The 25,329-nt window shown below is 37.8% G+C and overlaps 1 protein-coding gene across 3 annotated transcripts in view; it reads left to right on the plus strand.

Annotated features, from left to right (window-relative positions):
• TOR1AIP1 (torsin 1A interacting protein 1) overlaps positions 1-25,329 on the plus strand; it is a 36,166-nt gene that overhangs the window by 1,482 nt on the left and 9,355 nt on the right. The window contains exons 2-9 of one of the 3 annotated variants that reach the window (XM_064370705.1): positions 961-1,038; positions 6,293-6,352; positions 7,552-7,596; positions 10,327-10,368; positions 11,483-11,569; positions 18,210-18,266; positions 21,966-22,007; positions 22,432-22,500. In XM_064370705.1, the coding sequence (XP_064226775.1) occupies positions 961-1,038; positions 6,293-6,352; positions 7,552-7,596; positions 10,327-10,368; positions 11,483-11,569; positions 18,210-18,266; positions 21,966-22,007; positions 22,432-22,500 (480 nt within the window). The remainder of the gene's footprint in view (positions 1-960; positions 1,039-6,292; positions 6,353-7,551; positions 7,597-10,326; positions 10,369-11,482; positions 11,570-18,209; positions 18,267-21,965; positions 22,008-22,431; positions 22,501-25,329) is intronic. The other 2 variants (XM_064370706.1, XM_064370707.1) reach the window with 2 other exon arrangements.

Below are 25,329 nucleotides of genomic sequence, written 5' to 3' on the forward strand. Positions count from 1 at the left end.
GACAAAGTGAAGGTACATTGTTAGATAAGTCATAGGTCAATCAGTTTCCTTAACCTATTCCTCTCCCACCCTCCCCTCCCCTCCCCATTTTGGAACCTAACACTGAGTCACAGATGAAGTTTCATGTTAGTCCTACGGTAAGGTACCTGTGAGGTAAAAATCAGCGGATCTGAGTCACCATGGGATGACACAGTTTGTGGTAGACTATTGAATTGAGGAAGAGTGGGTTTGCAGCTTAGAGCACGGTGATAGGCTGCAGGTTTTCCTGCTGACTCGTGAAGGTGCTAACAGATTTGAAGACTTGATTTTGGAAACTTTATGTTAAAGTTTCGTCAGTTATTTTTGGGTGTAGCAGCTCAAGACAGTGTAGCCCATGTATGTGTTAGTTTTATCTCTTTTAAGATTATAAAGTTTTTGCAGACAAGGAGCCTATTATATATAGTTGATAGTGATTTAAGTACTTAGTTTAACCCAGTATCTTTCAGTACTTGGAAGAATGCTTTGCACATGGTGGGCAATAAATATTTTACATTGTATTGAGTCCCACAGAGCCTAGTGCAGTTATATAGGCTAACTTTTTTTTTTTTTACAAGTAAAGAATTTACCCCTATTTTATTAAATCTTTAAGGATTTAATAAAAATCTTTAAACATTTTCCACTCTTCTGCTTTCTTTCACACCATTTGTGACTCTCTACCCTATCTTTTTACTTTTCTGAAGTAAATATTTTTGTAAAACAGCAATGCAAATATATTTATGTTCTGATGAATTAGTTGTATTCTATCTCAAGAGGAATTCTGACTAGTTTAATTCCTCAGTTTGGTAAACCTAACTACCTGTTTCTAAAGAAGTGAATTCCTTGCATTTTTGCTTCTGTTATTGTTATAAAAATCCATAATCTGTGCCACAATCTCCCAGGTCATGTTCTGAATTTTAACTCTTTTTACGTCTGTTTTTTTAGAGGATGAATCATCTTCCCAAAGTGATTTAAGCCAAATGATCTCAGAGAAAACTGTCAGGAGCACACAAGAGGCTCCAGGTAAGAATAGTTAACTTTTTGTTTTTCTCCTTACCTGCCAGCTTTTTTAATGTTCATCGAATTAAACAATGTAAGTATGTGTAAAGAAAAGACAAAGGCAGAGTACTCAGAGGAGCAGCACCCATATAACCTTGCAAGATAAATATTATACCAACTTCATAGAAGAGAAAACTGAAGCTAGAGAAGCTAAGACGTTCTCTAAGATCACATATGTGACTGAACCCAATATTCAAACCCAGGTTTGTCTTCTCCAGAGCCCTTTCATTCTCCCCCAAGTGGCTCACTGTCATTCTCTAGTGTCATAACTAGCTACTTAGTGAAGTTTGTTAAGTATCAAATGAATGAATGTGTCATACTGCCCTCTGTTTAAAATGGATTAAGTTTTCTTCTTGGTAAAATCTTGGCACAATGTATTCAGTCTTTTCAGTTTAATACCGTGATTTGTCAAATCTAAGATGCCATCAACTCTAAGAAACATCATCATTGTTTTATGTACCACCTGGCAGGGGAAAATGCCACCAATTTTTTGGTAATTTATGGTAATATGCCATAATTATATGATGCATCCCAATTTCAGAGATGTTGGGATGTTAAAGGGTGTAAAAAACTTGTCTTAGAATCAATGTAACATGGAAGTAGGCTACATTTAATAGTTTACTTAAGTTTTAAAAGCTGTTTAAGATATTTTAAAAAGCTGGAGAAAGGATTAAGTCCAGTTAAGTTGTTAATGCTTTGGGTTTTAGTTCCATTTAATTTTCAGTTTGCTTTTTTTGATGTTAGGAAAGTCTCACAATAATAAATGATCATAGCTATTAAAACTGATCATCCCTGGTTTTTAGTACCCAGGTCCTGACTTACTTATCCATTGTTTCTAATAAGATTATGCCTTATAATGTGAACCATTCTATTCTGAATTTAGAATAAATATATCTGGTTCAAATTCAGTTTCAAATAAACATACCTTTATGCTAAATTTTTTTTTCTTTTTTTTTTTTTTTTTTTTTTTGAGACCAAGCCTCGCTCTGTTGCCCAGACTGGAGTGCAGTGGCACCATCTTCGCTCACTGCAACCTCCACCTCCCAGGTTCAAATGATTCTCCTGCTTCAGTCTCCCGAGTAGCTGGGATTACAGACGCCTGCCACCACATCTGGCTAATTTTTGTATTTTTAGTAGAGATGGGGTTTCACCATGTTGGCCAGGCTGGTCTTGAACTCCTGACGTCAGGTGATCCACCCACCTTGACCTCCCAAAGTGCTGAGATTATAGGTGTCAGCCACTGCACCCAGCCTATCCCGTATTCCTTGAATAGTCTATGTTACTGTGTGAAGATTATAAACTATCTTAGAAAAATGCTTTGAACAATGATGCTGTAATCAGATTTTCTGGGCCATTTTAGAAAACCATAATCTTAAATTTATTTACAGTAGATTTTATTGTATACCTGGGAAAGCAAAAATATTTCAAATTTTAAATCTAGAGTAATTTATACAATTTATGAAGTTAAGTAAATTGGTGTAATGAAGACTACTGAGTGCCAGCCTCCAGACCGTTATAAAACTATTATGTAATAGAATGTCTGGAATAGTCTTTTTGGAGTTTATATTAGGCTCATATTTAAGGACTGTTAACAAAGGACATCATGTCTGCATGAGGTTGTGGGAAAAACACTGGACCTCGGTGAAGTTATTCACCCACCTTGAGCCTTAGGCCTTTATCTGTGTTATTTGCCCTGCATAAGTCACAGGGCCACTGGAGAAATGAGGTAGTACATTTGAAATCACTTTGTACCCAATAAAACATACAAGTGAGGGTTTTCTTTTCTCATAGCACTTTACAAGAAATGTGAAGTTCATACAATTTTGCTTAAATGTGTCCTTTTTCTAAGGAAGCTCATGCTATAAATGGAAATTTGAAATGTTTACAGCCGTTGTGGTGGTTCACACCTGTAATCCCAGCACTTTGGGAGGCCAAGGCGGGCAGATGATGAGATCAGGAGATCGAGACCATCCTGGCTAACATGGTGAAACCCCATCTCTACTAAAAAATACAAAAAAATGTAGCTAGGCATGGTGGCATGCGCCTGTAGTCCCAGCTGCTCAGGAGGCTGAAGCAGGAGAATCGCTTGAACCTGGGAGGCGGAGATTGCAGTGAGCAGAGATGGTGCCACTGCACTCCAGCCTGAACAACAGAGTGAGACTCCGTCTCAAAAAAAAAAAAAAAAGTTTACTAATATAAATGACAGTTTAAATGGAATCCGTACATAGATTTCGGGACTGTATCAATAGCACACTGCGCATTCAGTATCACTAGATATAAGAGTATGTCTGTCTTTGAGAAGTTTGAGATACTCAGGGTTTTCTTCCTCTAAAAGGGGCTTTTGTACTACATCTAATACTTGGCATATTCCCGTCCCGTGCCTCTTAATGAAAGGAGAGTTTAGGGAATTATTAAACGCTTATAAAGTCTAAGAGAAATTTTTTAAATGGAGTCACTCTTTGATGGAGGACTGCTTTAAGTACAGGTTTAAGGAAGGATAAGCCCTTCTTCCTCATAGAATGATAGATGTGCAGTTTAACTTTGGTATTCAGAATATTGCTGTAATTGCATATAAGGCTACCAGTGTGGTCTGAGAGAAAATAATGCAAAGATACCCTTAAGAATAAAGACCTAGGCCAGGCACGGTGGCTCACGCCTGTAATCCTAGCATTTCAAGGCCAAAGTGGGCGGATCATGAGGTCAGAGCAGCCTGGTCAATATGGTGAAACGCTGTCTCTACTAAAAATACAACAGGCACCTGTAATTCCGCTACTCAGGAGGCTGAGGCAGGAGAATCACTTGAACCTGGGAGGCAGAGGGTGCAGTGAGCTGAGATTATGCCACTGCACTCCAGCTTGGGCGATGGAGCAAGACTCCATGTAAAAAAATAAAAATAAAAAAATATAGACTAAACCAAAGGACCACCTTATAAAACAACATACTAAAAATATCTACGTAATTTGGTCATCATGTTATTGGAAAACTTGAAAAATGTTGATTAGTTCAGAACAGGAATATAGTTTGAAATCTTTTTGTTTGACATTTCATAATTGAGTTATTTTCACATTAAAATAGACATTAGATTGTTTAATCAATTCAGGTCATATATACCTATATAACAGTTATTCCTCTATGGCCAGATTCATTCCTTTCTGGAAATTATGAAACAAATTTTAAAAAATTAGTTTATGAAACTTACGAAACTAATTTTAAATTTTAATCTAAAAATATATTAGGACAAATTGTAATTACTTTTCCTAAAGTTAAATGGGTATTTTTGTTCTACCAGTGTGGTTTCTAGCTAAATAATCGTAGATAATTGTTTTTAAATGCTTACTATTTTATCGTGACCATTTGCTTCTCTAGCTGCTGTAGTTAGAGCATTCATTCATTCTCCGGATATTTATGGAGCACCTGCCTTGTACCAGTCTCTATGCTTTGATGTTGAGGGTGCAGTGGTGAACAAAAGCAGACAAGTGAGGGAGCCTCCTACCAAAGAAGGGTCCTTTATATTTTATTCTCTCATACCTCTCTCTGGTACCCTGTGTCTTTCAAGTACTTTACATAGGGCTATGTATATAGTAGCACATACAGGAAATGCTTCTTAAATGAAAAGATGGGATCTGAAGTAGTAATTGATGTCTATAGAGTAAGTTTGATTAAACATAGCTTAGTAAAAGCAAACAAGCCAAAAATAGATTTTGAGTTTTAGGTTTTAATTAAACCTGAAAAGGCTAGAATACAGAGAAGACAAAGAGGAAGGTAGTTGTCATATGTGGAGTAACAGGAACTAAAATTTGCCTTTATTATCACATGTGCAAGGGTTTTCGTTTTTGTTTTTGTTTTTGTTTTAAAGACACAGGGTCTCACTGTCACCCAGGCTGGAGTGCAGTGCAGTTATACTGCAGCCACAAACTCCTGGCTCAAGCTGTCCTCCTGCCTTCACTTCCCAAGTAGCAGGGACTACAGGCACACACCACTATGCCTGGTTTATTTTTTATTTTATGTGAAGACAGGGTCTCCCTATGTTGCCCAGGCTGGCAAGATTTATTTTTAATGATACTGATACAAGTTCTAAATACTTGATATGTGAAATACTAACTGAGATAGATATTTCATAGAATCTTAGAGCTGGAATATTTAAGGGGATCATCAAAGTTCCAGAATGTGGTTTTTGTAACTCAGAGCTAAGGCATAATGCTTTTTTATGCAGATACATGAAACAAAACATAATATAATCCAAATTTTGATATGTATTTGGTTTTAGAATATGTTGTGTGAAGTACTTGGAGAAAACATCTTTATAGGTGGTTTTCTAGACTAAAATTAACATTTTAGTAGAATCGGCTTCTCCACTAACCGTATGCTATTGAACTATAGACAGTCTGAATTGAACCCTGGCCCACATTAACCTCTTTATTTAAAATTAATTTGCATTTCCTCAACACAAGGTTAAAGAGTTAGAATGAGTATATTAAGTCTCAGGATATTAACCCTAAAATTAAAATATTCCACAAGTAATCCACAATGAGGGTCAGTCACAAATGGAATAGATAATTGAATTGGTGCTATAATACAGATTTTGGTTCTTAATTGAGCCATTTAGAATAATTTTATTTAGTATTTCTTTTCTTTCCTACAGATACTGTTTGATGACAAAATTTGCAAATTTCTCCATCAAGGCTATAAACTTTATATGGCAGGAAACTTGTCTCTAGTTCACTATTGTCACTAGTTCACAGAAGTTTTCACTTAGAAAACTTGTCTCTTGGCCAGGCATGGTGGCTCATGCCTGCAATCCCAGCACTTTGGGAGGCCAAGGCGGGTGGATCATGAGGTCAAGAGTTCAAGACCAGCCTGGCCAACATGGTGAAACCCTATTTCTACTAAAAATACAAAAATTAGCTGGGTGTGGTGGCAGGCACCTATAATCCCAGCTTCTCGGGAGGCTGAGGCAGGAGAATCACTTGAAAACCTCAAGGTGGAGGTGTGGTGAGCCAACATGGTGCCTCTGCACTGTAACCTGGGCAACAGGCTTTTTTTTTTCTCTATCCCCCCCCCAAAAAAAAAGAAAAAAGGAAAGAAAACTTGTCTCTAATTCTCTAGCATGAATAAAAGCCCTGTAAACCTTTGTTGAATAAATAAGGAATGATTATATAATAAAACTAATGTGTTTCACATTTTATATATTTTTAAATGTTTTCTCTTCTTATATTAGTGCTGAGTGAAGATCTTGTAATCAGCTTATGTCGACCCCCTCTAAGAAACCCAAGATCTGGTAAGAGATTGTTTTGTCTGTTGGCTTACCTTTTTTATAAATACAATTTTATTTTTAAATATGGTTGTACATGTATTCATATGGTTCAGAACTCAGAAGTTACTATAAATATACATTAAAAACTCTCCCTGCCCTCTCTGTCCTTCAGCCAGCCAGTCTCTCTTCATCAAAAGCAACCCATGTTGTCAGTTTCCATTTTTTGAAGATTTACAGAAATTCATATAAAATTATCTTGCCTTTTTTGTAACACAAATTTTGGCTTACTAAACTCTCGTTTCTGTCTGTTTTTTTTTTTTTTTTTTTTCCCAATTTGAGACGAGGTCTCACTCTGTCATCCAGGCTGGAGTGCAGTGGTGTAACCAGGGCTGACACCAGCCTCAACCTCTCCAGCTCAAGCAGTCCTCCTGTCGCAGCTTGCCAAGTAGCTGGGACTATGCATGCACCACCACGCCTGGCTAATTTTTCTATTTTCTGTAGAGATGGGTTTTTGCCACGTTACCTGGGCTGATCTCAACACCTGGGTAAGCGATCCACCCACCTCGGCCTCCCAAAGTGCTGGGATTGCAGGCGTGAGCCACGGCACCTGGCTTACTTTTCTGTACTTTCTTGTTTGTTTTTATGTTTATTTAACATACCTAGAGAGAGATATTTCTATTTTCATATATAAAGGACTTCCACATTTTTTTAAGAGATTGTTTCTTATATGTTGCTGTGATTCTTTCTGTTAGCTATGATGATTTTAAACTATGGTCAGGGACTTTATTCTTCCAGTATACTGCTAACAAAAAATTCAAGATGGAGCTCTGTGGCACAGGACTACAGAATGTCCCTCCCTCAGTTACCTTTTTTTTTTTTTCTAAAACTTTAAAAAGTATTGCCTGAAATTGATTTCATGACTATGAAGAAAACTAATAAGGTCACTCCAAGTGGTCTACTTCTACTTCATTTTCATTGTTTTTTGGCTCTTAAAGATGCTTTATCATGGGAACTAAAAAGGGAATGTATTTATCTTTACATTAGGTTTCTGTCGCTTCTCATTCTAAGAATTATGTTGATTTATTTTGATAGATAGTTGACTCTCCTTTTAAGTATTTCAGTGGTAAAGATCTACTAAGGCTTCATTGATGAACCTGTGATAAGGAACCATATGATGCATTTCCTTTTCAGCCCTAATCATTCTCTTGCTATGTCTCTTGCAGATTCGACATACAAAACAAATGGAAATACTAAAATGAGTGAATTAGGTTTGTTTATCTCTATTCTTTTTTTTTTAAGGCAGGGTCTTACTCTCACCCAGGCTGGAGTGCAGTGGTGTGACCTTGGCTCTCCTCCTCCCACTGTAGTCCCAGCTTCTCCAGAGGCTCAACTAAGCCTCCCACCTCAGCCTCCAGAGTAGCTGGGACTACAGTCATGTGCCACCATGCCTGGCTAATTCCTGTATTTAAAAAAAATTTTGGGCCAGTTAATGCAGCTCGTGCCTGTAATCCCAGCACTTTAGGAGACCAAAGTGCTGGGATTACAGGCTAGGAGATGGGAGAATGGCTTGAGGCCAGGAGTTTGAGACCAGCCTGGTTATCATGTGAGACCCCATCTCTTGTTTTAAGTTAAAATCTTAAAACAAAATTTTTTTTAAGGGAACACTACCAGATAAGTTTAACTTTTCCTTTTTCTCCCTCAGAAAAAGAAAGGACAGTGTTCCTAAGAAACTTAGAGCAAAATAATACCGAATACACCAGAGTCTAGCTCTTTTTTTTTTTTTTAGATGAAATCTCACTTTGTTATCAGGCTGGAGTGCAGTGGTGCAATCTCTGTATACTGCAACCTCCGCCTCCTGGGTTCAAGTGATTCTCCTGCCTCAGCCTTTTGAGTAGCTGGGACTATAGGTGTGTGCTGCCATGCCCGGCTAATTTTTGTATTTTTAGTAGAGATACGATTTCACTATGTTGGCCAAGATGGTCTCAATCTTTTGACCTTGTGATCCACCCGCCTCAGCCTCCCAAAGTGCTGGGATTACAGGCGTGAGCCACCACACCCAGACCAGAGTCTGGCTCTTTAAGAGTCACATAGTGTCATGAACAGTTTTCTCTGTGTTAGTTTTTGTTTTTTTTTTTAATAAAAAAATGTTGGTGGCTGGGCATAGTGGTTCACGCCTGTAATCCCAGCACTTTGGGAGGCCAAGGCGGGGCAAATCATGAGGTCAGGAGATCAAGACTATCCTGGCCAACATGGTGAAACCCTGTCTCCACTAAAATACAAAAAATTAGCTGGGCATGGTCGTGAGTGCCTATAGTCCCAGCTACTCAGGAGGCTGAGGCAGAGGAATCATTTGAATCTGGGAGGCAGAGATTGCAGTGAGCCGAGATCGCTCCACTACACTCCAGCCTGTCGACAGACGAGACTCGATCTCAAAAAAAAAAGTTAGCGTATATATTTCAGATATTGATTTACACTTGCCACTATCAAGAGGGCGTATTTCAGTGGATCTCAAATGTTGACCAGTATTCTACTAATCTTATTAAATGGATTTGAAAGAAATATTTTCAAATTCACCATATAATGTGTTAGCAGTTGCTTTCTGTAATATTATTGTCCCTTTTAGTATACAAATTGAGGTTAAGATCAGTAAAGATAAAAGCTGAAAAGAAACTAATTTTCTCAGCTTTGTTGAAGAATTCTAAATCATGCTACTTCTCCACATAATGATCCTTCAATAATATTTTAACCCACGTATGCAATACCTGCGTTTGGGTACATCTCACTTTTGTGTATGTGTGTGTTTCAGAATAGCCCATGTAAAAATACTGTGTTTCAAGTTTATTTGATATGTTTTGCTTGTTAATTTTTTTTCAAATTCTCTGTTGCTCTGGAAAACAGTGATGAACATGGACCCGCTGGAACTAGAAGTTTCTTTACCTTTCTTCCTCGTTGGATACACCACTGCCCTAAAGAACTGGTTCATCAGTCCAGTTAGTGTAGTCAGTTTTTTTTTTTTAATTTTTATTTATTTATTAAAAAAAATTTTTTTTGAGACAGAGTCTCGCTTTGTCACCCAGGGGCACAATCTCAGCTCACTGCAACCTCCACCTCCCTGGTTCAGGCAATTCTCTGCCTCAGCCGAGTAGCTGGGATTGCAGGTGCCTGCCACCACACCCGGCTAATTTTTTTGTATTTTTAGTAGAGACAGGGTTTCACCATCTTGGCCAGGCTGGCTGGTCTTGACCTCTTGACCTTGTGATCCACCTGCCCCAGCCTCCCAAAGTGCTGGGATTACAGGCGTGAGTCATGGCACCCGGCCTGTAATCCGTTTTTAAAGAGAGTATAGGGGATTTGGCAAGTCAGAGAATGAGAATATAGTAAACTTATACACACTAGAATATTTGTCAATGTAGAATTTAATGTTTTCTTCATATAAAGGTTACATTTTAGAGTAAAAATAGACCTGTGACTGAAGGAAAATTAAACACTTCATTTCTTTTTTGTTGTTGAGATGGAGTCTTGCTCTTTTTCGCAGGCTGGAGTACAGTGGTGCGATCTCAACTGCAACCTCTGCTTCCCAAGTTCAAACCATTCTCCTGCCTCAGCCTCTCCAGTAGCTGGGATTACAGGCACACACCACCATGCCTGGCTAATTTTTGTATTTTTAGTAGAGACAGGGTTTCACCATGTTGGCCAGGCTGGTCTCGAACCCTTGACCTCAAGTGATCCACCTGCCTCAAGCCTCCCAAAGTGCTGGGATTATAGGCATGAGCCACCACACCTGGCCAAACTCTTCATTTCTTATTCTAGTGTATATCAGACTTATTTCTAAAGCAGCCTAGAAGAAAATGATAGATTCTTAGTGATTTAACAGAAAAAGAATTTTTTTAGTATGTCGTTATGTCCATTTTCCTAAACTAGATGCTCTTACGTTTATTCCTAAGCTTTAGCTTTTGATGTTATATGTTTAATATTTGATGTATGCTTTTTTCTTCTAGAAGCCACCAGTGTCCAACAGAAGGTCATTTTCTCTGAAGAAGGTATTTTATTTGTAAATATCATACAATATATATTTGAAGTCTTTTTCTTTATATTAGAAGCCATCTTGACAGATACTTAAGAAATGAGAACAGAGCTGGGCTCTCTGGCACGTGCCTGTAGTCCCAGCTACTCAGGAGGCTGAAGCAGGAGGATCACTTGAGTCCGAGTAGTTCTGGGCTATAGTACGCTATGCTGATCAGGTGTCTGCAGTAAGTTCGGCATCAGTATAGTGACCTCCAGGGAGCGGAGGACCACAATGTTGGCTAAGGAGGGATGAATCCGCTCAGGTCAGAAACGAGCAGGTCAAAACTCCCGTGATAATCATTAGTAACATTGCAACTGTGAGTAGCCACTGCACTCCAGCCTGGGCAACATAGTGAGATTCCATCTCTTAAAAAAAAAAAGTGAGAACAGAAAATAATGTATTTTTCTTCATGAAAAAAATTATTGCTTATCTGAACTGTTAACGGGGCAGATAAAATAGGACAGACAGAATGAGTGATAACAGCCTTACATTTTAAGCATCTTTTGTCTATTTGAGTTCATTTTAAAGGCATTATTCTCTATTATTGTATTAAAATAATCAGTTTTCCAAATTCTCATAAGCAGTTTATGTTTGAAAAGTACAGGAATAAAATGTAGTTTGTGTTGAAGTCCAGCAGTCTGAGGGTAGTCACTTGCATGATAGAATGTTTGTACATAGGTGTGTGTACACTACCCCTCTACCACAAACACACGCACGAATACCCATCTGAATTTAACTACACACTAATTATCTAGTTTTTCTCCCCATAAACTAAAATTTTTCTACTGTTTAATGCTCATCCGTTCGTTTTTGACTCTACATTAAAGCCTTAGAATATAGTGTTTTAGATAGTACTCTGAATATTTGTTTAGGAAAGTATTATGTGCCCTAGAGAACACAAAATGAGCTAAATTTTAGTTCATTTGGAACTTTGGGATTCAAAATAATAAGTGTAATAAACAGCAGTTATGTATCTGATAACCTAAAAGCCTTCTTTTAATGTTAAATTACTTGTTTGGTTTTTTTGAATTCAGATCTTTTGAGCATTAAAATAAGACATTATTAGTATATTGTTTACGTCTCTTTAGGAGAAACTGAAGAAGATGATCAAGACAGCTCTCATAGCAGTGTCACTCCTGTTAAGACCAGATCCTGGGATTCTGATGAATCCGGAGGTAACATTGCTTTATATATATATGACTTTTCTTGTAGAAGCTATCTTTGGCATTCCATGAATTTGCTTTTTAAAAAAACTTTCAAATTTTTCTTAATACTTTATAAAAAGTCATGAACTTTTAATATTTCTTAAAACTACTGATTTCATGTATACATCTGATTAATAATGTCAATGCTTTCTAAACAGATCACTTTTAGCTTTTTTGATATTTGTGGAAAATAAGATATTTTTGTGCTCAAAAGAAGAGTGATTTGTTGTTTTTGAATTTTATAGAGAAACTAATCACATTGCCATTGGGACTGACAACACTGTCTGGAATGTGACTTTCAGGAAGTTTTAATTTAATTAAATAACTATTTTTATCTCTGATTTTCAACTTCAAACCAAGTTAGTAATTAACAGGTTCTGACTGTTCATGTGAATTTAAGTTTATTCAATTAAAGAGTTGACTAAAGACTAAAGAGAGAAAAATACCAGTTTGAGGCTTAAGGTAATGCTGAACAAGACCCCTTCTCCCCAAAAAAGATAATGCTGAACAAGTTTGTAAACTCTATAAATAATGAGTAATTTTATACTTTAGTCCTGCAGAAAAGTGTTCTCTACTTTCCCCTCACCACCTCCTTAAAATTTCTTCAATTCCTATTCTTTTTTTTTTGAGACAGAATCACCCAGAGTACAGTGGGTGGAGTGCAGTGGTGCGATCTCAGCTCACTGCAGCCTCTGCCTCCCAGGTTCAAGTGATTCTCCTGCCTCAGTCCCCCAAGTAGCTGGGACTGTAGGCACATACCACCACGCCTGGCTAATTTTTGAGTTGTTAATACAGATGGGGTTTCATCACATTGGCCGGGCTGGTCTTGAACTCCTGACCTCAGGTGATCACCTGCCTCAGCCTCCCAAAGTGCAGGGATTACAGGCATGAGCCAACGTGTCTGGCCTGTAATTCGTATTCTTTACTTCATCATTTCACTTTAAAAATAAGTACATAAGCTGGTTTGGTTTTTGTTTTTTATTTTTTTTGAGACAGGATCTCACTCTGTCACCCAGGTTTTAGTGCAGTGATGTGATCATGGGTCACTATAGCCTCAACCTCCCAGTCTTAAGCAGTTCTCCTGCCTCAGCCTCCCAAATTGCTGAGATTATAGGTGTGAGCCACCATGCTTGGCATTATAAGCTGGTTGAAGGGCATTTGTTATTCTGTGTATTTCCCACCCTTCTTCATTTTTTCCATTTATTCTTGATACAGAAATGGAGATTTGTAATGTGCTAGCAGTGGTTAGCCAGCATTCTTGGGTTCCAATCCTTCAGTTTTTAGCTCTATGCCCTTAGACAGTTACTTAACTTCTGTGTTCCTCAGTCTCGTCTTCTGGATTGTTGCAAGGATTAAATTAATTCACATATGCAAAGCACTTACCTGGCACCTAATGAACACTCAGATTAAGTGCTATTATTAGTGTTCATATATGTTACATGCAGCTCTAAAAATTAGAGATCAATTAAGCCATTTATATAGCTAAGAGTTTGCTGCCATTGCTGCCAGCATAACTATTTGGAAGTAAGTAAACCCCAGGTCCTGTGATCCCTTTAGAATATTAATAAGTTCTTGTTGCCTTACTGAATCATACATACCTACATGCAGAAGAAAACTCTAGCTAAAGAACAAAATTTAGAGGCATATTAAGGATAATACTGGCTAGCTGAGTGTAGTAGCACATGCCTGTAATCCCAGCACTTTGGGAGGCTGAGGTGGGAGGATCATTTGAACCCAGGAGTTTGAGACCAGCTTGGGCAACATGGCAAGACCCCATCTCTTAAAAAAAAAAAAAAAAAAAGGGTAAAAAGAAGGCCGGATGCGGTGGCTCATGCCTTAATCCCAACACTTTGGGAAGCCAATGCGAGTAGATAACCCAAGGTCAGGAGTTCGAGACCAACCTGACCAACATGGAGAAACTCCAACTCTACTAAAAATACAAAAGTAGCTGGGCATGGTGGTGCATGCCTGTAATCCCAGCTACTCGGGAGAGAATTCTTGAGGCAGGAGAATCGCTTGAACCCAGGAGGCAGAGGTTGCAGTGGGCCAAGATTGTGCCATTGCACTCTAGCCTGGGCAACAAGAGCGAAACTCCATCTCAAAAATAATAATAATGATAATAATAATACTGGTTATTCTAGAGTATCTTCCAGGCCAGTCATCACCAAAGAGGTACAAGAAGATCCATTGGAATGTAGGAAGAAAATACTAAAATGTCAGCCGAGCACAGTGGCTCACGTCTGTAATCCCAGCATTTTGGGAAGCTGAGGCAGGTGGATCACTTGAGGTCAAGAGTTCAAGACCAGCTTGACCAACGTGGTGAAACTCCATCTCTACTAAAAATACAAAACTAGCTGGATATGGTAGGCCATGCCTGTAATCCCAGCTACTTGGGAGGCTGAGGCAGGAGAATCACTTGAACCCAGGAGGTGAAGGTTGCGGTGAGCCAAGATCATATTCCAGCCTAGGCAACAAGAGCAAAACTCCATCTCAAAAAAAAGAGAAAATATTGAAATGTCATTTTTATGTATTTTTTATTTCATCCTTTTTAAAGGTTTTGAGTTTTGTTTTGTTTTTTGAGACAGGGTCTCACTCTGTTGTCCAGGCTAGAGTACAGTGGTACAGTCACACCTCACGGAAGCCTCCACTTCCCATGCTCTAATAATCCTCCTTCCTCAGCCTCTGAGTAGCTGGGACCTGGCTAATTTTTGTATTTTTTGTAGAGACAGGGTTTTGCCCGGTTTCCCAGGCTGGTTTTGAATTCCTGAGCTCAAGTGATCCAGCCTCCTTGGCCTCCCGAAGTGCTGGGACTACAGGCCCGTACCACCATGCCCAGCCAGTTATTTTTTGTATTTTTTGTAGAGATGGTTTTGCCATGTTGCCCAGAACTCGTAAGCTCAAGCAGGCCTCCTGCCTCGGCCTCCCAAAGGGTTGTGATTGCAGGTGTGAGCTGCTGCACCTGGCCTAAAGTTCATTTTTATTTGCTTTATAATATACACAACACATTAGTTAATGTATTATTTCAGTAGTGCACATGTGTTTATATATCTGTATATAGTATTAGGAAGATGAATGTCTCAAAATTGTTTTTTAGTGATAGGAGTATACTTTCAAAAATGTTTAGGCCAGGCACAGTGGCTTATGCCTGTAATCCCAGCACTTTGGGGGGCCGAGGCAGGGGCACCTGAGGTCAGGAGTTCAAGAACAGCCTGGCCAGCATGATGAAACCCCATCTCTACTAAAAATACAAAAATTAGGCAGGCGTGGTGGTGCATGCCTGTAATTCCAGCTACCCGGGAGGCCGAGGCAAGAGAATCTCTTGAACCCTGGAGGTGGAGGTTGCAGTGAGCTCAGATTGCACCATCACACTACAACCTGGGTGACAGAGTGAGACTCCATCTCAAAAAAAAAAAAAAAAAAACTGGCCACTTCACCTTTTTATGTTAATGTGTCTGTTTCCAAAATAGCAACCTGATCACTTTTAAACTAATTTAGTTATAAATTCTACTTTTATATTTAAAAAAATGTTTTTAAGAAGAGTAGACCCAAAGTCAAGCTTGGTGATAGTACCTGTAGTCCCAGATAGTGAGGAGGTTGAGGCAGGAGGATCTTTTCAGTTCAAGACCAGCCTGGGCAATACGTGAGACTCCGTCTCTTAAAAAAAAAAAAAAAAAAAAAAAAAGAGAAAGAAAAACAGTATACAAAAATATTGCCCACTTGCAATAAAAATTTAAAGCAGCCGGGCGCGGTGGCTCAAGCCTGTAATCCCCGCACTTTGGGAGGCTGAGGCGGGTGGATCATGAGGTCAAGAGATCAAGACCATCCTGGTCAACATGGTGAAACCCCGTCTCTACTAAAAATACAAAAATTAGTTGGGTATGGTGGCGCGTGCCTGTAATCCCAGCTACTCAGGAGGCTGAGACAGGAGAATTGCCTGAACCGAGGAGACAGAGGTTGCAGTGAGCCGAGATCACGCCATTGCACTCCAGCCTGGGTAACGAGAGCGAAACTCCGTCTCGGGAAAAAAAAAAAAAAAATTAAAGCAAAATGGATATTAATGATTTCAAGATGATCCATTGTTGTAAACTTTCAAAATTTTCCTCAACTTAAAGCTTTTATTATCTCCTTACCTTGTTGGCATGTTCTTAAGTGGTTATGGAAAAGATATAATTAATTAGCTAATTTTTTTGATATGACATGACTCTTTAGAAACTTTTTTAACTTTTTTTTTTTTGAGACAGTCTCACTCTGTCACCCAGACTGGAGTGCAGTGGTGTGATCTCTGCTCACTGCAACCTCCGCCTCCTGGGTTCAAGCGATTCTCCTGCCTCAGCCTCCTGAATAGCTGGGATTACAGGTATGCACCACCACGCCTGGCTGTTTTGTGTATTTTTAGTGGAGACAGGGTTTCACCATGTTGGCCAGGCTGGTCTCAAGCTCCTGACCTCAGGTGATCAGCTCTCCTCTACCTCCCAAAGTGCTGGGGAGGTGTGATCCACCGTGACCTAGAAACGTTTTTATTTTTTTGACTGTAAAGGAAGAAGTAAATCTCTCTTTATTTTCAGATAACATGGTGTTAAATTAAATACATTAAATACAAAATCAATATACAAACAATTGTATTTCTATATGTCAGCAATGAAAAACATTTAAATATGTTTATATCATTTCCTGAAATATGAAACACATAGGTATAAATCTAACAAAATATATGCAAGACCTGTAGCTGAAAACTACAAAACACTCACAAAAGAAAACATTATTTTCTTTTTTAAATAAATGGTGTGACAAATGTGTGTCCAGGGATTGGAAATTCAGTATTGCTCTCAATTCTCCCTAAAATGGTCTACAAATTCAATGCAATCCCAAGCAAATCTTAGCAGGAATTTTTGCAGATATTGACAGGGTATGTCTAAAATTTATTGGGAAAGGCAAAAGAAATAGAATAACCAAAAAATTTTTGAAAAATAAAGTTGGAGGACTCCCACTACCTGATTTTAATGCTTAACATAAAGCTACAGTAGCCAAGGGAGTGTGATACTCATGGCAAGATAGACATACAGATCTATGGAAAATAAAGAGGCTCCAGGAATAGACACAGACAAAGATAGTCAACTGATTTTTGACAAAAGTGCAAAGGCAGTTCAACTGAGAAAAATATAATGTTTTCAATAAATGGTGGTTAAACCCTTTGGAAGACAAAAACAAAACTCTCCTGACCCTTCCACACCTCACAGCTTAAAAGATTAAAATGTAGTATAGGAATAAATGTGAAATTATAGCACTTCTAGAAAAAAAGGAAATCTTTGTGCCTTTGAGTTAGAAAAAAAATTCTTAGGTACATCATGAAAATATGATCAACAATAGAAAAAAGGCAAACTGAATTTTATCAAAATCAAAAACTGCTCTGTGAAAGACATAGCTAATAAAATGAAATGAGAAGACTCAGACTGGGAGAAAATATTTGCAAATCATTTATCCAACAAGAAAAACTTATTTTCTTTTTTTTTATTTTTTTATTGTACTTTAGGTTCTGGGGTACATGTGCAGATCATGCAGGATTGTTGTATAAGTACATATATGGCAATGTGGTTTGTTGCCTCCATCCCCCCATCATCTATATCTGGCATTTCTCCCCATGTTATCCCTTGCCAACCCCCACCCCCGCTGTCCCTCCCCTGGTCCCTACAACAGACCCCAGTGTGTGATGCTCCCCTCCCTGTGTCCATGTGTTCTCATTGTTCCACACCCACCTATGAGTAAGAACATGTGGTGTTTGATTTTCTGTTCTTGTGTCAGTTTGTTGAGAATGATGGTTTCCAGATTCATCCACGTCCCTACAAAGGACACAAAATCATCATTTTTTATGGCTGCATAGTATTCCATGATATATATGTGCCACATTTTCCTTGTCCAGTCTATCGTCAGTGGGCATGTGGGTTGGTTCCAGGTCTTTGCTATTGTAAACAGTGCTGCAATGAACATCCATGTGCATGTGTCTTTATAATAGAATGATTTATAATCCTTTGGGTATATACCCAGTAATGGGGTTGCTGGGTCAAATGGATTTTCTGTTTCTAGGTCCTTGAAGAAGCGCCACACTGTCTTCCACAATGGTTGAACTAATTTACACTCCCACCAACAGTGTAGAAGTGTTCCTATTTCTCCACATCCTCTCCAGCATCTGTTGTCTCTTTTTAATGATCGCCATTCTAAGTGGCGTGAGATGGTATCTCAGTGTGGTTTTGATTTGCATTTCTCTAATGACCAGTGATGATGAGCATTTTTTCATGTGTTTGTTCGCCTCACATATGTCTTCTTTTGCAATCTACCCATCTGACAAAGGGCTAATATCCAGAATCTACAAAGAACTAAAACAGATATACAAGCAAAAAACAAACAAACAAACCCATCCAAAAGTGGGCAAAGGATATGAACAGACACTTCAACAGAAACTTTTTAAAATAAATTATACATCCACGTTTTTAATCACCTGGGATTTATCTGAATATTTTTGCTCTTTTTATTAAATTCTCACTGTTGTCTTGTAAAATGTGCATTTTAAAAGTTGAACATTATTTATAGTGTACTGTTGTTTTTTATTTTTTAGATCAAATCACCAGATCATCTAGTAAATATACAGAATCATTTTGGCAGTCATCACAAAGTAAGTAAAGCCATGTTGACAGGTCTCCCTGTGGGCCTGGTCAAATGCTGTTCCTATTTTTGAAGATCCTCTTTTGAAATTTAGTGTAAATATTGAAAATGAGGAATAATGAATGCTAAAAAAAAAAAAAAAAAAAAAAACTCTTCCGATATCTCTCTACCTCTTGACCTCACTTATTGAGTTGTTATTCTCTATACCCAAACCTGAATTTGAACTTAAAAAACAGAAGAACGCCATATAAATGGGTTGTTTTTATTTTAACTGACTAATATAGTAGTTTGAGTCTATTTATGTGGACTTATCCTAATAAGGACATAAAATTTTATATTAGTACAATTTCAACTCTGTTGTAAAAGTTTGGAAGGATGAGCCAGGCATGGTGGCTAATGCCTGTAATCCCAGCGTTTTGGGAGGCAGAGGTGGGCGGATCGCCTGAGGTCAGGAATTCAAAACCAGCCTGGCCAACATGGTGAAACCTCATCTCTAATAAAAATAAAAACATTAATCGGGCATGGTGGTGCATGACTGTAATTCCAGCTCCTTGGGAGGCTGAGGCAGGAGAATCACTTGAACCCAGAGGCAGAGGTTGCAGTGAGCTGATATTGCACCACTGCCCTCCAGCCTGGGCAACAGAGTGAGACTCTATCTCAAAAAAAAAAAAAAAAAAAAGAAAAAAGTTTTGAAGGATGAACGAATAAGTGATGGGTATATAAATACTCATTTCAGTCTTACAACTGAAAATTTTTGTGATCAAATGTTGAGAAAATATAACAAAAAAAGATTGGAAAGTAATAGACCAAAATGCTAGTAATGATTTGCTTAAGAATCATTGGTGACATTTTTTTTTAACTTTATTTTTCTCTTTTCTTTTTTCTTTTTTTGGGACACGTTCTCGCTCTGTTTCCCAGGCAAGTTTAGTGGTGCGATTATGGCTCACTGCAGCCTCGAACTCCTAGGTTCACAAGGGATCCTCCTGCCTCAGCTTTCTGAGTAGCTTAAACTACAGGCATGTGCCGCCACACCCAGCTAATTTTTAAATTTTTTGTAGAGATGGGAGTTTTACTGTGTGCTCAGTAAAACTCTTGGGCTCACGCATTCCTCCCACATCAGCCTTCCAAAATGCTGGGATTGCATGTGTGAACCATTGCACCCATCACCTTTATTATTTTGGTACTACTGTTGTTTTCTTTTGACATTTTTAAACCAAGTCTCCCAAAATCTGAGTTAATTATTATTTTTTATTTATTTTTTTATAGTATGAGTTATGAAATCTGGTTTAAAACTGAGCTTTTTTTTTTTTTTTATTTTTATTTTGAGAGAGTTTCACTCTGTCACCAGGTGCCAGGCTAGAGTGCAGTGGCACAATCTTGGCTCACTGCAACCTCTGCCTCCCAGGTTCAAGCAGTTCTCCTGCCTCAGCCTCCCGAGTAACTGCAACTACAGGCACACACCACCATGCCCAGCTAACTTTTGTATTTTTAGTAGAGACGGGGTTTCACCATGTTGGCCAGAATGGTCTCGATCTCTTGACCTCGTGATCCACCCATCTCGGCCTCCGAAAGTGCTGGGATTACAGGCTTGAGCCACCGTACCCGGCCGAAACTGAGCTAATTATTAACCAAAAATATCTTTGTATGTAAAATCTTCAAGAACTATTTTTTCTTCCATACTACTTTCTTTTCTTAAGAAAAAGCCTTTGGAAATCTGTTTTATAATCATTGTATTTATAGAATTCAATTTTATATTTTTTTAAATTTTAGTTTTTAGTAGGTTTTGGGTTTGTTACTATAAAATGAATTAGCTGCTGGAAAAAAATCAGTTGTGGAAATTACTCTTCTAGTTATTTTATGTATTTTCCCTATTTTACTCCAAATCTTTGATCTCTTCAGACTCTTAAATGTATCTGCCTGTATAAAAGATGTTATACCCGTGCAGTGAAATACTATTTAGGCGAGGCTTGGTGGCTCACATCTGTAATCCCAGCGCTTTGGGAGGCCGAGGCAGGTGCATCAGGAGTTCAAGACCAACCTAGCCAACATGGTGAAACCCTGTCTCTGCTAAAAATACAAAACTTAACCAGGCATGGTGGTAGGCCTGTAATCCCAGCTACTCGGGAGGCTGAGGCAGGAAAATCACTTGAACCCAGGAGGCAACAGCTGCAGTGAGCAGAGATCTTGCCACTGCACTCCAGTCTGGGTGACAGAGCAAGACTTCATCTCAAAAAGAAAGAAATACTATTTAGAAATGAGAAATGAGTTAGTTCATTATATACTAATGAAAAGGTGATCAAGATATATTTCATGACTCTAAGATGCCATTGGTTTTATGTATCAATGAGAAAGAAAAACCATCTAATTAAACCATGCCATACCATAGATTAAAAGATACAGCCGTAGATCAAAGGGCACTTTGAAAAAAGTATGTCTTTGAATTCGATGAAAGAAAATATTAAGTATGTATCCACTTTTTTGAAAGTATTTTTTTTAGTATAGACTGAAAACAAAGCTGAGAGAATATATGTCTGTCTTATTTACCATAGTATTTCTATGTTCAATGTTTTACACGTAGTAGATACTTAATAGATAGATATTCACAAATTTTTTAATTATGCATTTCTAGAGTGGCACTTTTTTTTAAACAGCTAGCATATGTTTGTATTGAGAAAAAGTTTAAAGTAAATAAATGTAAATTGATACATGTATGTGTCCTCAAAGAGTAACTTGTTTCCTCAGGGCAGATTTGGAAATTTCCCTTGTTATAATTGTAATGTCCTTTTCTAGTCATCCTGTTGTGTCCTTTTACAGTTATCCTCAAATACCACCTCAAAACCTGAAGCAGCATCTTTTACTTCATAGCTACTTTGCAAAGTCCATAAATCTGCATAGATAGTACATACCATTGCTCTATGGTATGGTATGATATGTGGTATATGATATGGACTGCCTGGATTTGTATCTCAGCCCTACTACTTTTAGGTATATAATTTGGGGAAAATTATCAATTTTGGTTTTCCTTTATTTATAAAATAGGAGCAATAATAGTATCTACCACATAAGAATTAAGCAAAATTGGCTGGGCGCCTATAATCCCAGCACTTTGGGAGGCTGAGGCAGGCAGATCATTTCAGGTTAGGAGTTCGAGACCAGCCTGGCCAACATGATGAAACCCCGTCTCTACTGAAAATACAAAAAAATTAATCGGACATGGTTGCGCATGCCCATAACCCCAGCTACTCAGGAGGCTGAGGCAGGAGAATCGCTTGAACCCAGGAAGAAGAGGTTGCAGTGATCCGAGATCGTGCCACTGCACTCTAGCCTGGGTGACAGAGTCAGACCCTGTCTCAAAAAAAAAGAAAAAAAGCAAAATTATAGTCAATAGCTGATACACAGAGACTATATGTAGTCATTATTTTGACGGTACGATCCTAAAGCTGAGTCCTTGTTGTCCAATTCCTAAACATTTTGAAGTTTAGAAATTTGAGGGAAAGAAACACACACATACGCTTTATATATATTTATATTCTATATGTATGCTTTAAACATATATACTTTATTTACTTATATGCTTGGAATTGAGAGAATGTTTTTTGTTTGTTGTTTGTTTTTAGTATCCACAGTAAATAAGCAAAATGTCTGTGCAACATCTTTTTTGTTGTTGTTTTCAAGTATTCTATGACCTTATCCCTGTTTTCTGTTTCAGGTCAAAACTTCACAGCTCATGATAAGCAACCTTCAGTGCTGAGTAAGTAACTGGTTTTCTGCTCTTTTTTCAATCAATTCTAACCTTGCCTTATTCTCCCCACAAAAGTTGTAATAAGATTTTAAGTCATTTTACCCCTTCTTACCCTTTTTAATCCACCTCAGATTGGTACTACCTGTAATAATTATTCTGTGATGTGGAAATGTGTTCAGGGCTATTTTACCACAAGTAATTTATATTAGGTAATAATATATTTATTTGCTACCTGCTTTGCTATATAGGAAGTGGTTCATCCTCACTGGGACAGGATCCTTTGAAATTATCTTTTACTTATAAAACTCTTGCTTTTTTTGTTTTCTTCCCTGCTTTATTTTGTCTTTCTGATAGATTCATTTTATAACACTGGAATATGGTATAAACTTTCAAAGTATGAGAAATTATCTTTTGTTATATGTATTTGCTTCAGGCTCGGGATATCAAAAAACTTCCCAGAAATGGGCTCCACAAACTGCAAGAATAAGGACTAGGATGCAAAGTAAGTAGATAAATTTCTGTTACTGAACTAACCTGAAGTGTACTTGTTGTATATTTTGCTGGACAAAAACGTTGAGTTCTTCAGATAAACATTTAGATTGTTTGTGATTTCACTAATAAAGTACAGCTATGATTACTAGTTTAATGATTTCCATTTGCTTGGACTGGCAGCACATGGGCTGGGTGTAGAATGTAAATAGTGGCGTGGGAAAACCAGCCATCGATGGGTCTTAACAAGCTGTCAGTTCTATTAGCAATACAGTCTGTATACAATAATGAAATTCTACTCTCTTGACAATTCCCTGTTTTTTGCTTTTAGCAGACTTTGCATAAATAACCACTTGGAACAGCTTTGTATACTCATAATTTTGCATAATAAAGGCTGAAATGCAAAAGTTATATTTTCATGTTTAGAGTTTTTTTTTTCTGGTTGTTTTGTTTTGTTTTGTTTTGTTTTTGAGATGGAGTCTTCCTCTGTTGACTAGGTTGGAGTGCAGTGGCATGATCTCAGCTCACTGCAGCCTCCCCCTCCCACATTCAAGCAATTCTTGTGCCTCAGCCTCCTGAGCAGCTGGGACTTGCAGGCGTGCACCACCACACCCAGATAATTTTTGTATTTTTGGTAGAGATGGGGTTTCGCCATGTTGGCTAGGCTGATCTTGAACTCCTGAGTTCAAGTGATCTGCCCACTTCAGCCTCCCAAAGTATTGGGATTACAGGCATGAGCCACCACACCCAGCCCCATGTTTAGGTTTTGAATGGATTAAATGTCACATAATTTAAGGAATACTATAAATTGATGTGATAAAACCATCTACTTTGAACTCAGTTTCTATAATTTCTGTAGAAATGTGTCCACATTTAAATCTTGACCATGTTTTTTTAAAGTCCATGCATATTCTCTGCCTTAAGTGACCTTTAACCTATCTCCCTTCTTTACTCATCTAGCCACAATAGGTCTTGAGGTCATCAGGTATTCTCTTACTTTTATTTAGATAATATAAAAATCCATCTCTTGCTCATGGGATGATTACCTCTGTAATGGGACCAGATGACATCTGTGGCTCTGCTTTTCCATCAGTAAAGTAGGAGTGGTCACAATTCATTTTTTCTCAGCAGTGAAGTTTTTTTTTTTTTGAGACGGAGTTTTGCTCTTTTTGCCCAGGCTAGAGTGCAATGATGCAATCTCGGCTCATTGCAACGTCCGCCTCCTGGGTTCAAGCAATTCTCCTGCCTCTCAAGTAGCTGAGATTATAGGCATGCGCCACCACACACGGCTAATTTTGTGTTTTTAGTAGAGATGGGTTTTCTCCATATTGGTCAAAGTGGTCTCAAACTCCCAACCTCAGGTGATCTGCCTGCCTCGGCCTCACAAAGTGCTGGGATTACAGGTGTGAGCCACCGTGCCCAGCAAGAAGTGAAGTTTTTAGCCCACGTATAAGTGAGTTCTTCAGCAGCCTAGAACTGAAATAACTTTTTGCCCTTGTCTTATTGTTGTTTATCATTTCTTATTGCTTCGAGTGTGTGCCTGCTGTTAGAAGACCATTAACTCTTATAATTTGCTCTTCCTGACCTCTTATAGTTAGGAAACCAAATATTAATTATTCAGTCTATTAGAATTATGTTTATAACAAGAATCAAATATTAAAATTAAATTTGAAGACCCAAGAGATACTGTTGGATGTAAAAATGCATGACTTTTAGTATATATAATGTGAAAAGCTCAGAGACTTTTTACGTCATTTCTAAGTTCTTAACTATATATTCTGAGTAGTTAATATCAGATAAATGGCTTCCAGATACGGGAAATTAGTACATACTTATCAAAAAATGTTTGCATAATGTTTTTCTTCTAATAAGATACTGCAGTACAGAAGAAAAACTAATTATATTGAACATGTAATTGAAATGCAGAAATTTTTCTTTTTAGTTGCTAACTTGATAGCTAATTTTTAGTATTTTATCTGTTTGCATTTCTACTTTGTCTTAACTTACTATATTATAGCTTACAGAATTATACATTGATTGCTAGCCACCTACCATATATAGATACCACATTGAGCTTTCAAAGTTATGTAACAGTAACATACCAGAATTGTACATGTAATAGGATCTTTTAGACTTTCAACCACATGAGGACTTTAAGATAGAACAATGAGCAAGAAGAAAATATTTTCAATGGAGGTGGAAGACTACAGTGATTTTCACACAAACTTATATAATAGATTCCTCTTCATGACTATTAAAAAATGTTTTCTTAGCATTCCAAATTTTATCTCTCATTCTTTATATATTTCTGCCTGCTTTCATGAGGGAAAAAAAGTCATTTTTAGATCTGAGTGTTCAGGAACCCTGGACTGTAGATTCTACCCCGTGGAACATTGTCACCTGATGTTGGCACCAGTTTCCTGGATAGACAGGTCCCAGTTCAGGTTTCTGCCTGCATCCAAACCTTTTAGGAAAAATGGAATCACTGTCTTCACTTTTTCCTATTTGCCTGGTGATCAAACAACGATTATAGAGAAGGATATATGTACATGGAGAGGTCAGAGCATTAATATAAATGTTTTGGAACCTGTCTGAGAAATTTAGGTAGAGAAAGGAAGACAGTTTGGAGTTAAAGCTCTTGGGCTCCAGTCCTATCTCTTCCACTTACTAATTGAGTAATCTTGATAAAATCACTTAACCTTTGTGAACCTCAGATTTCTCGCCTTTAGAGACAATAGTGCCTATAACTAGATTATCATAATGAGCTTATATGTGTAAACACAATTTTTTAAAGTCTAAAATCTCATAACTATCAGGGCTTATTTATCGTTAACAAGGTATC

Source organism: Aotus nancymaae, unplaced genomic scaffold, assembly GCF_030222135.1.
Source record: "Aotus nancymaae isolate 86718 unplaced genomic scaffold, 86718_ANA_hifiasm-v0.15.2.pri h1tg000108l, whole genome shotgun sequence".
Lineage (NCBI taxonomy): Eukaryota > Metazoa > Chordata > Mammalia > Primates > Aotidae > Aotus > Aotus nancymaae.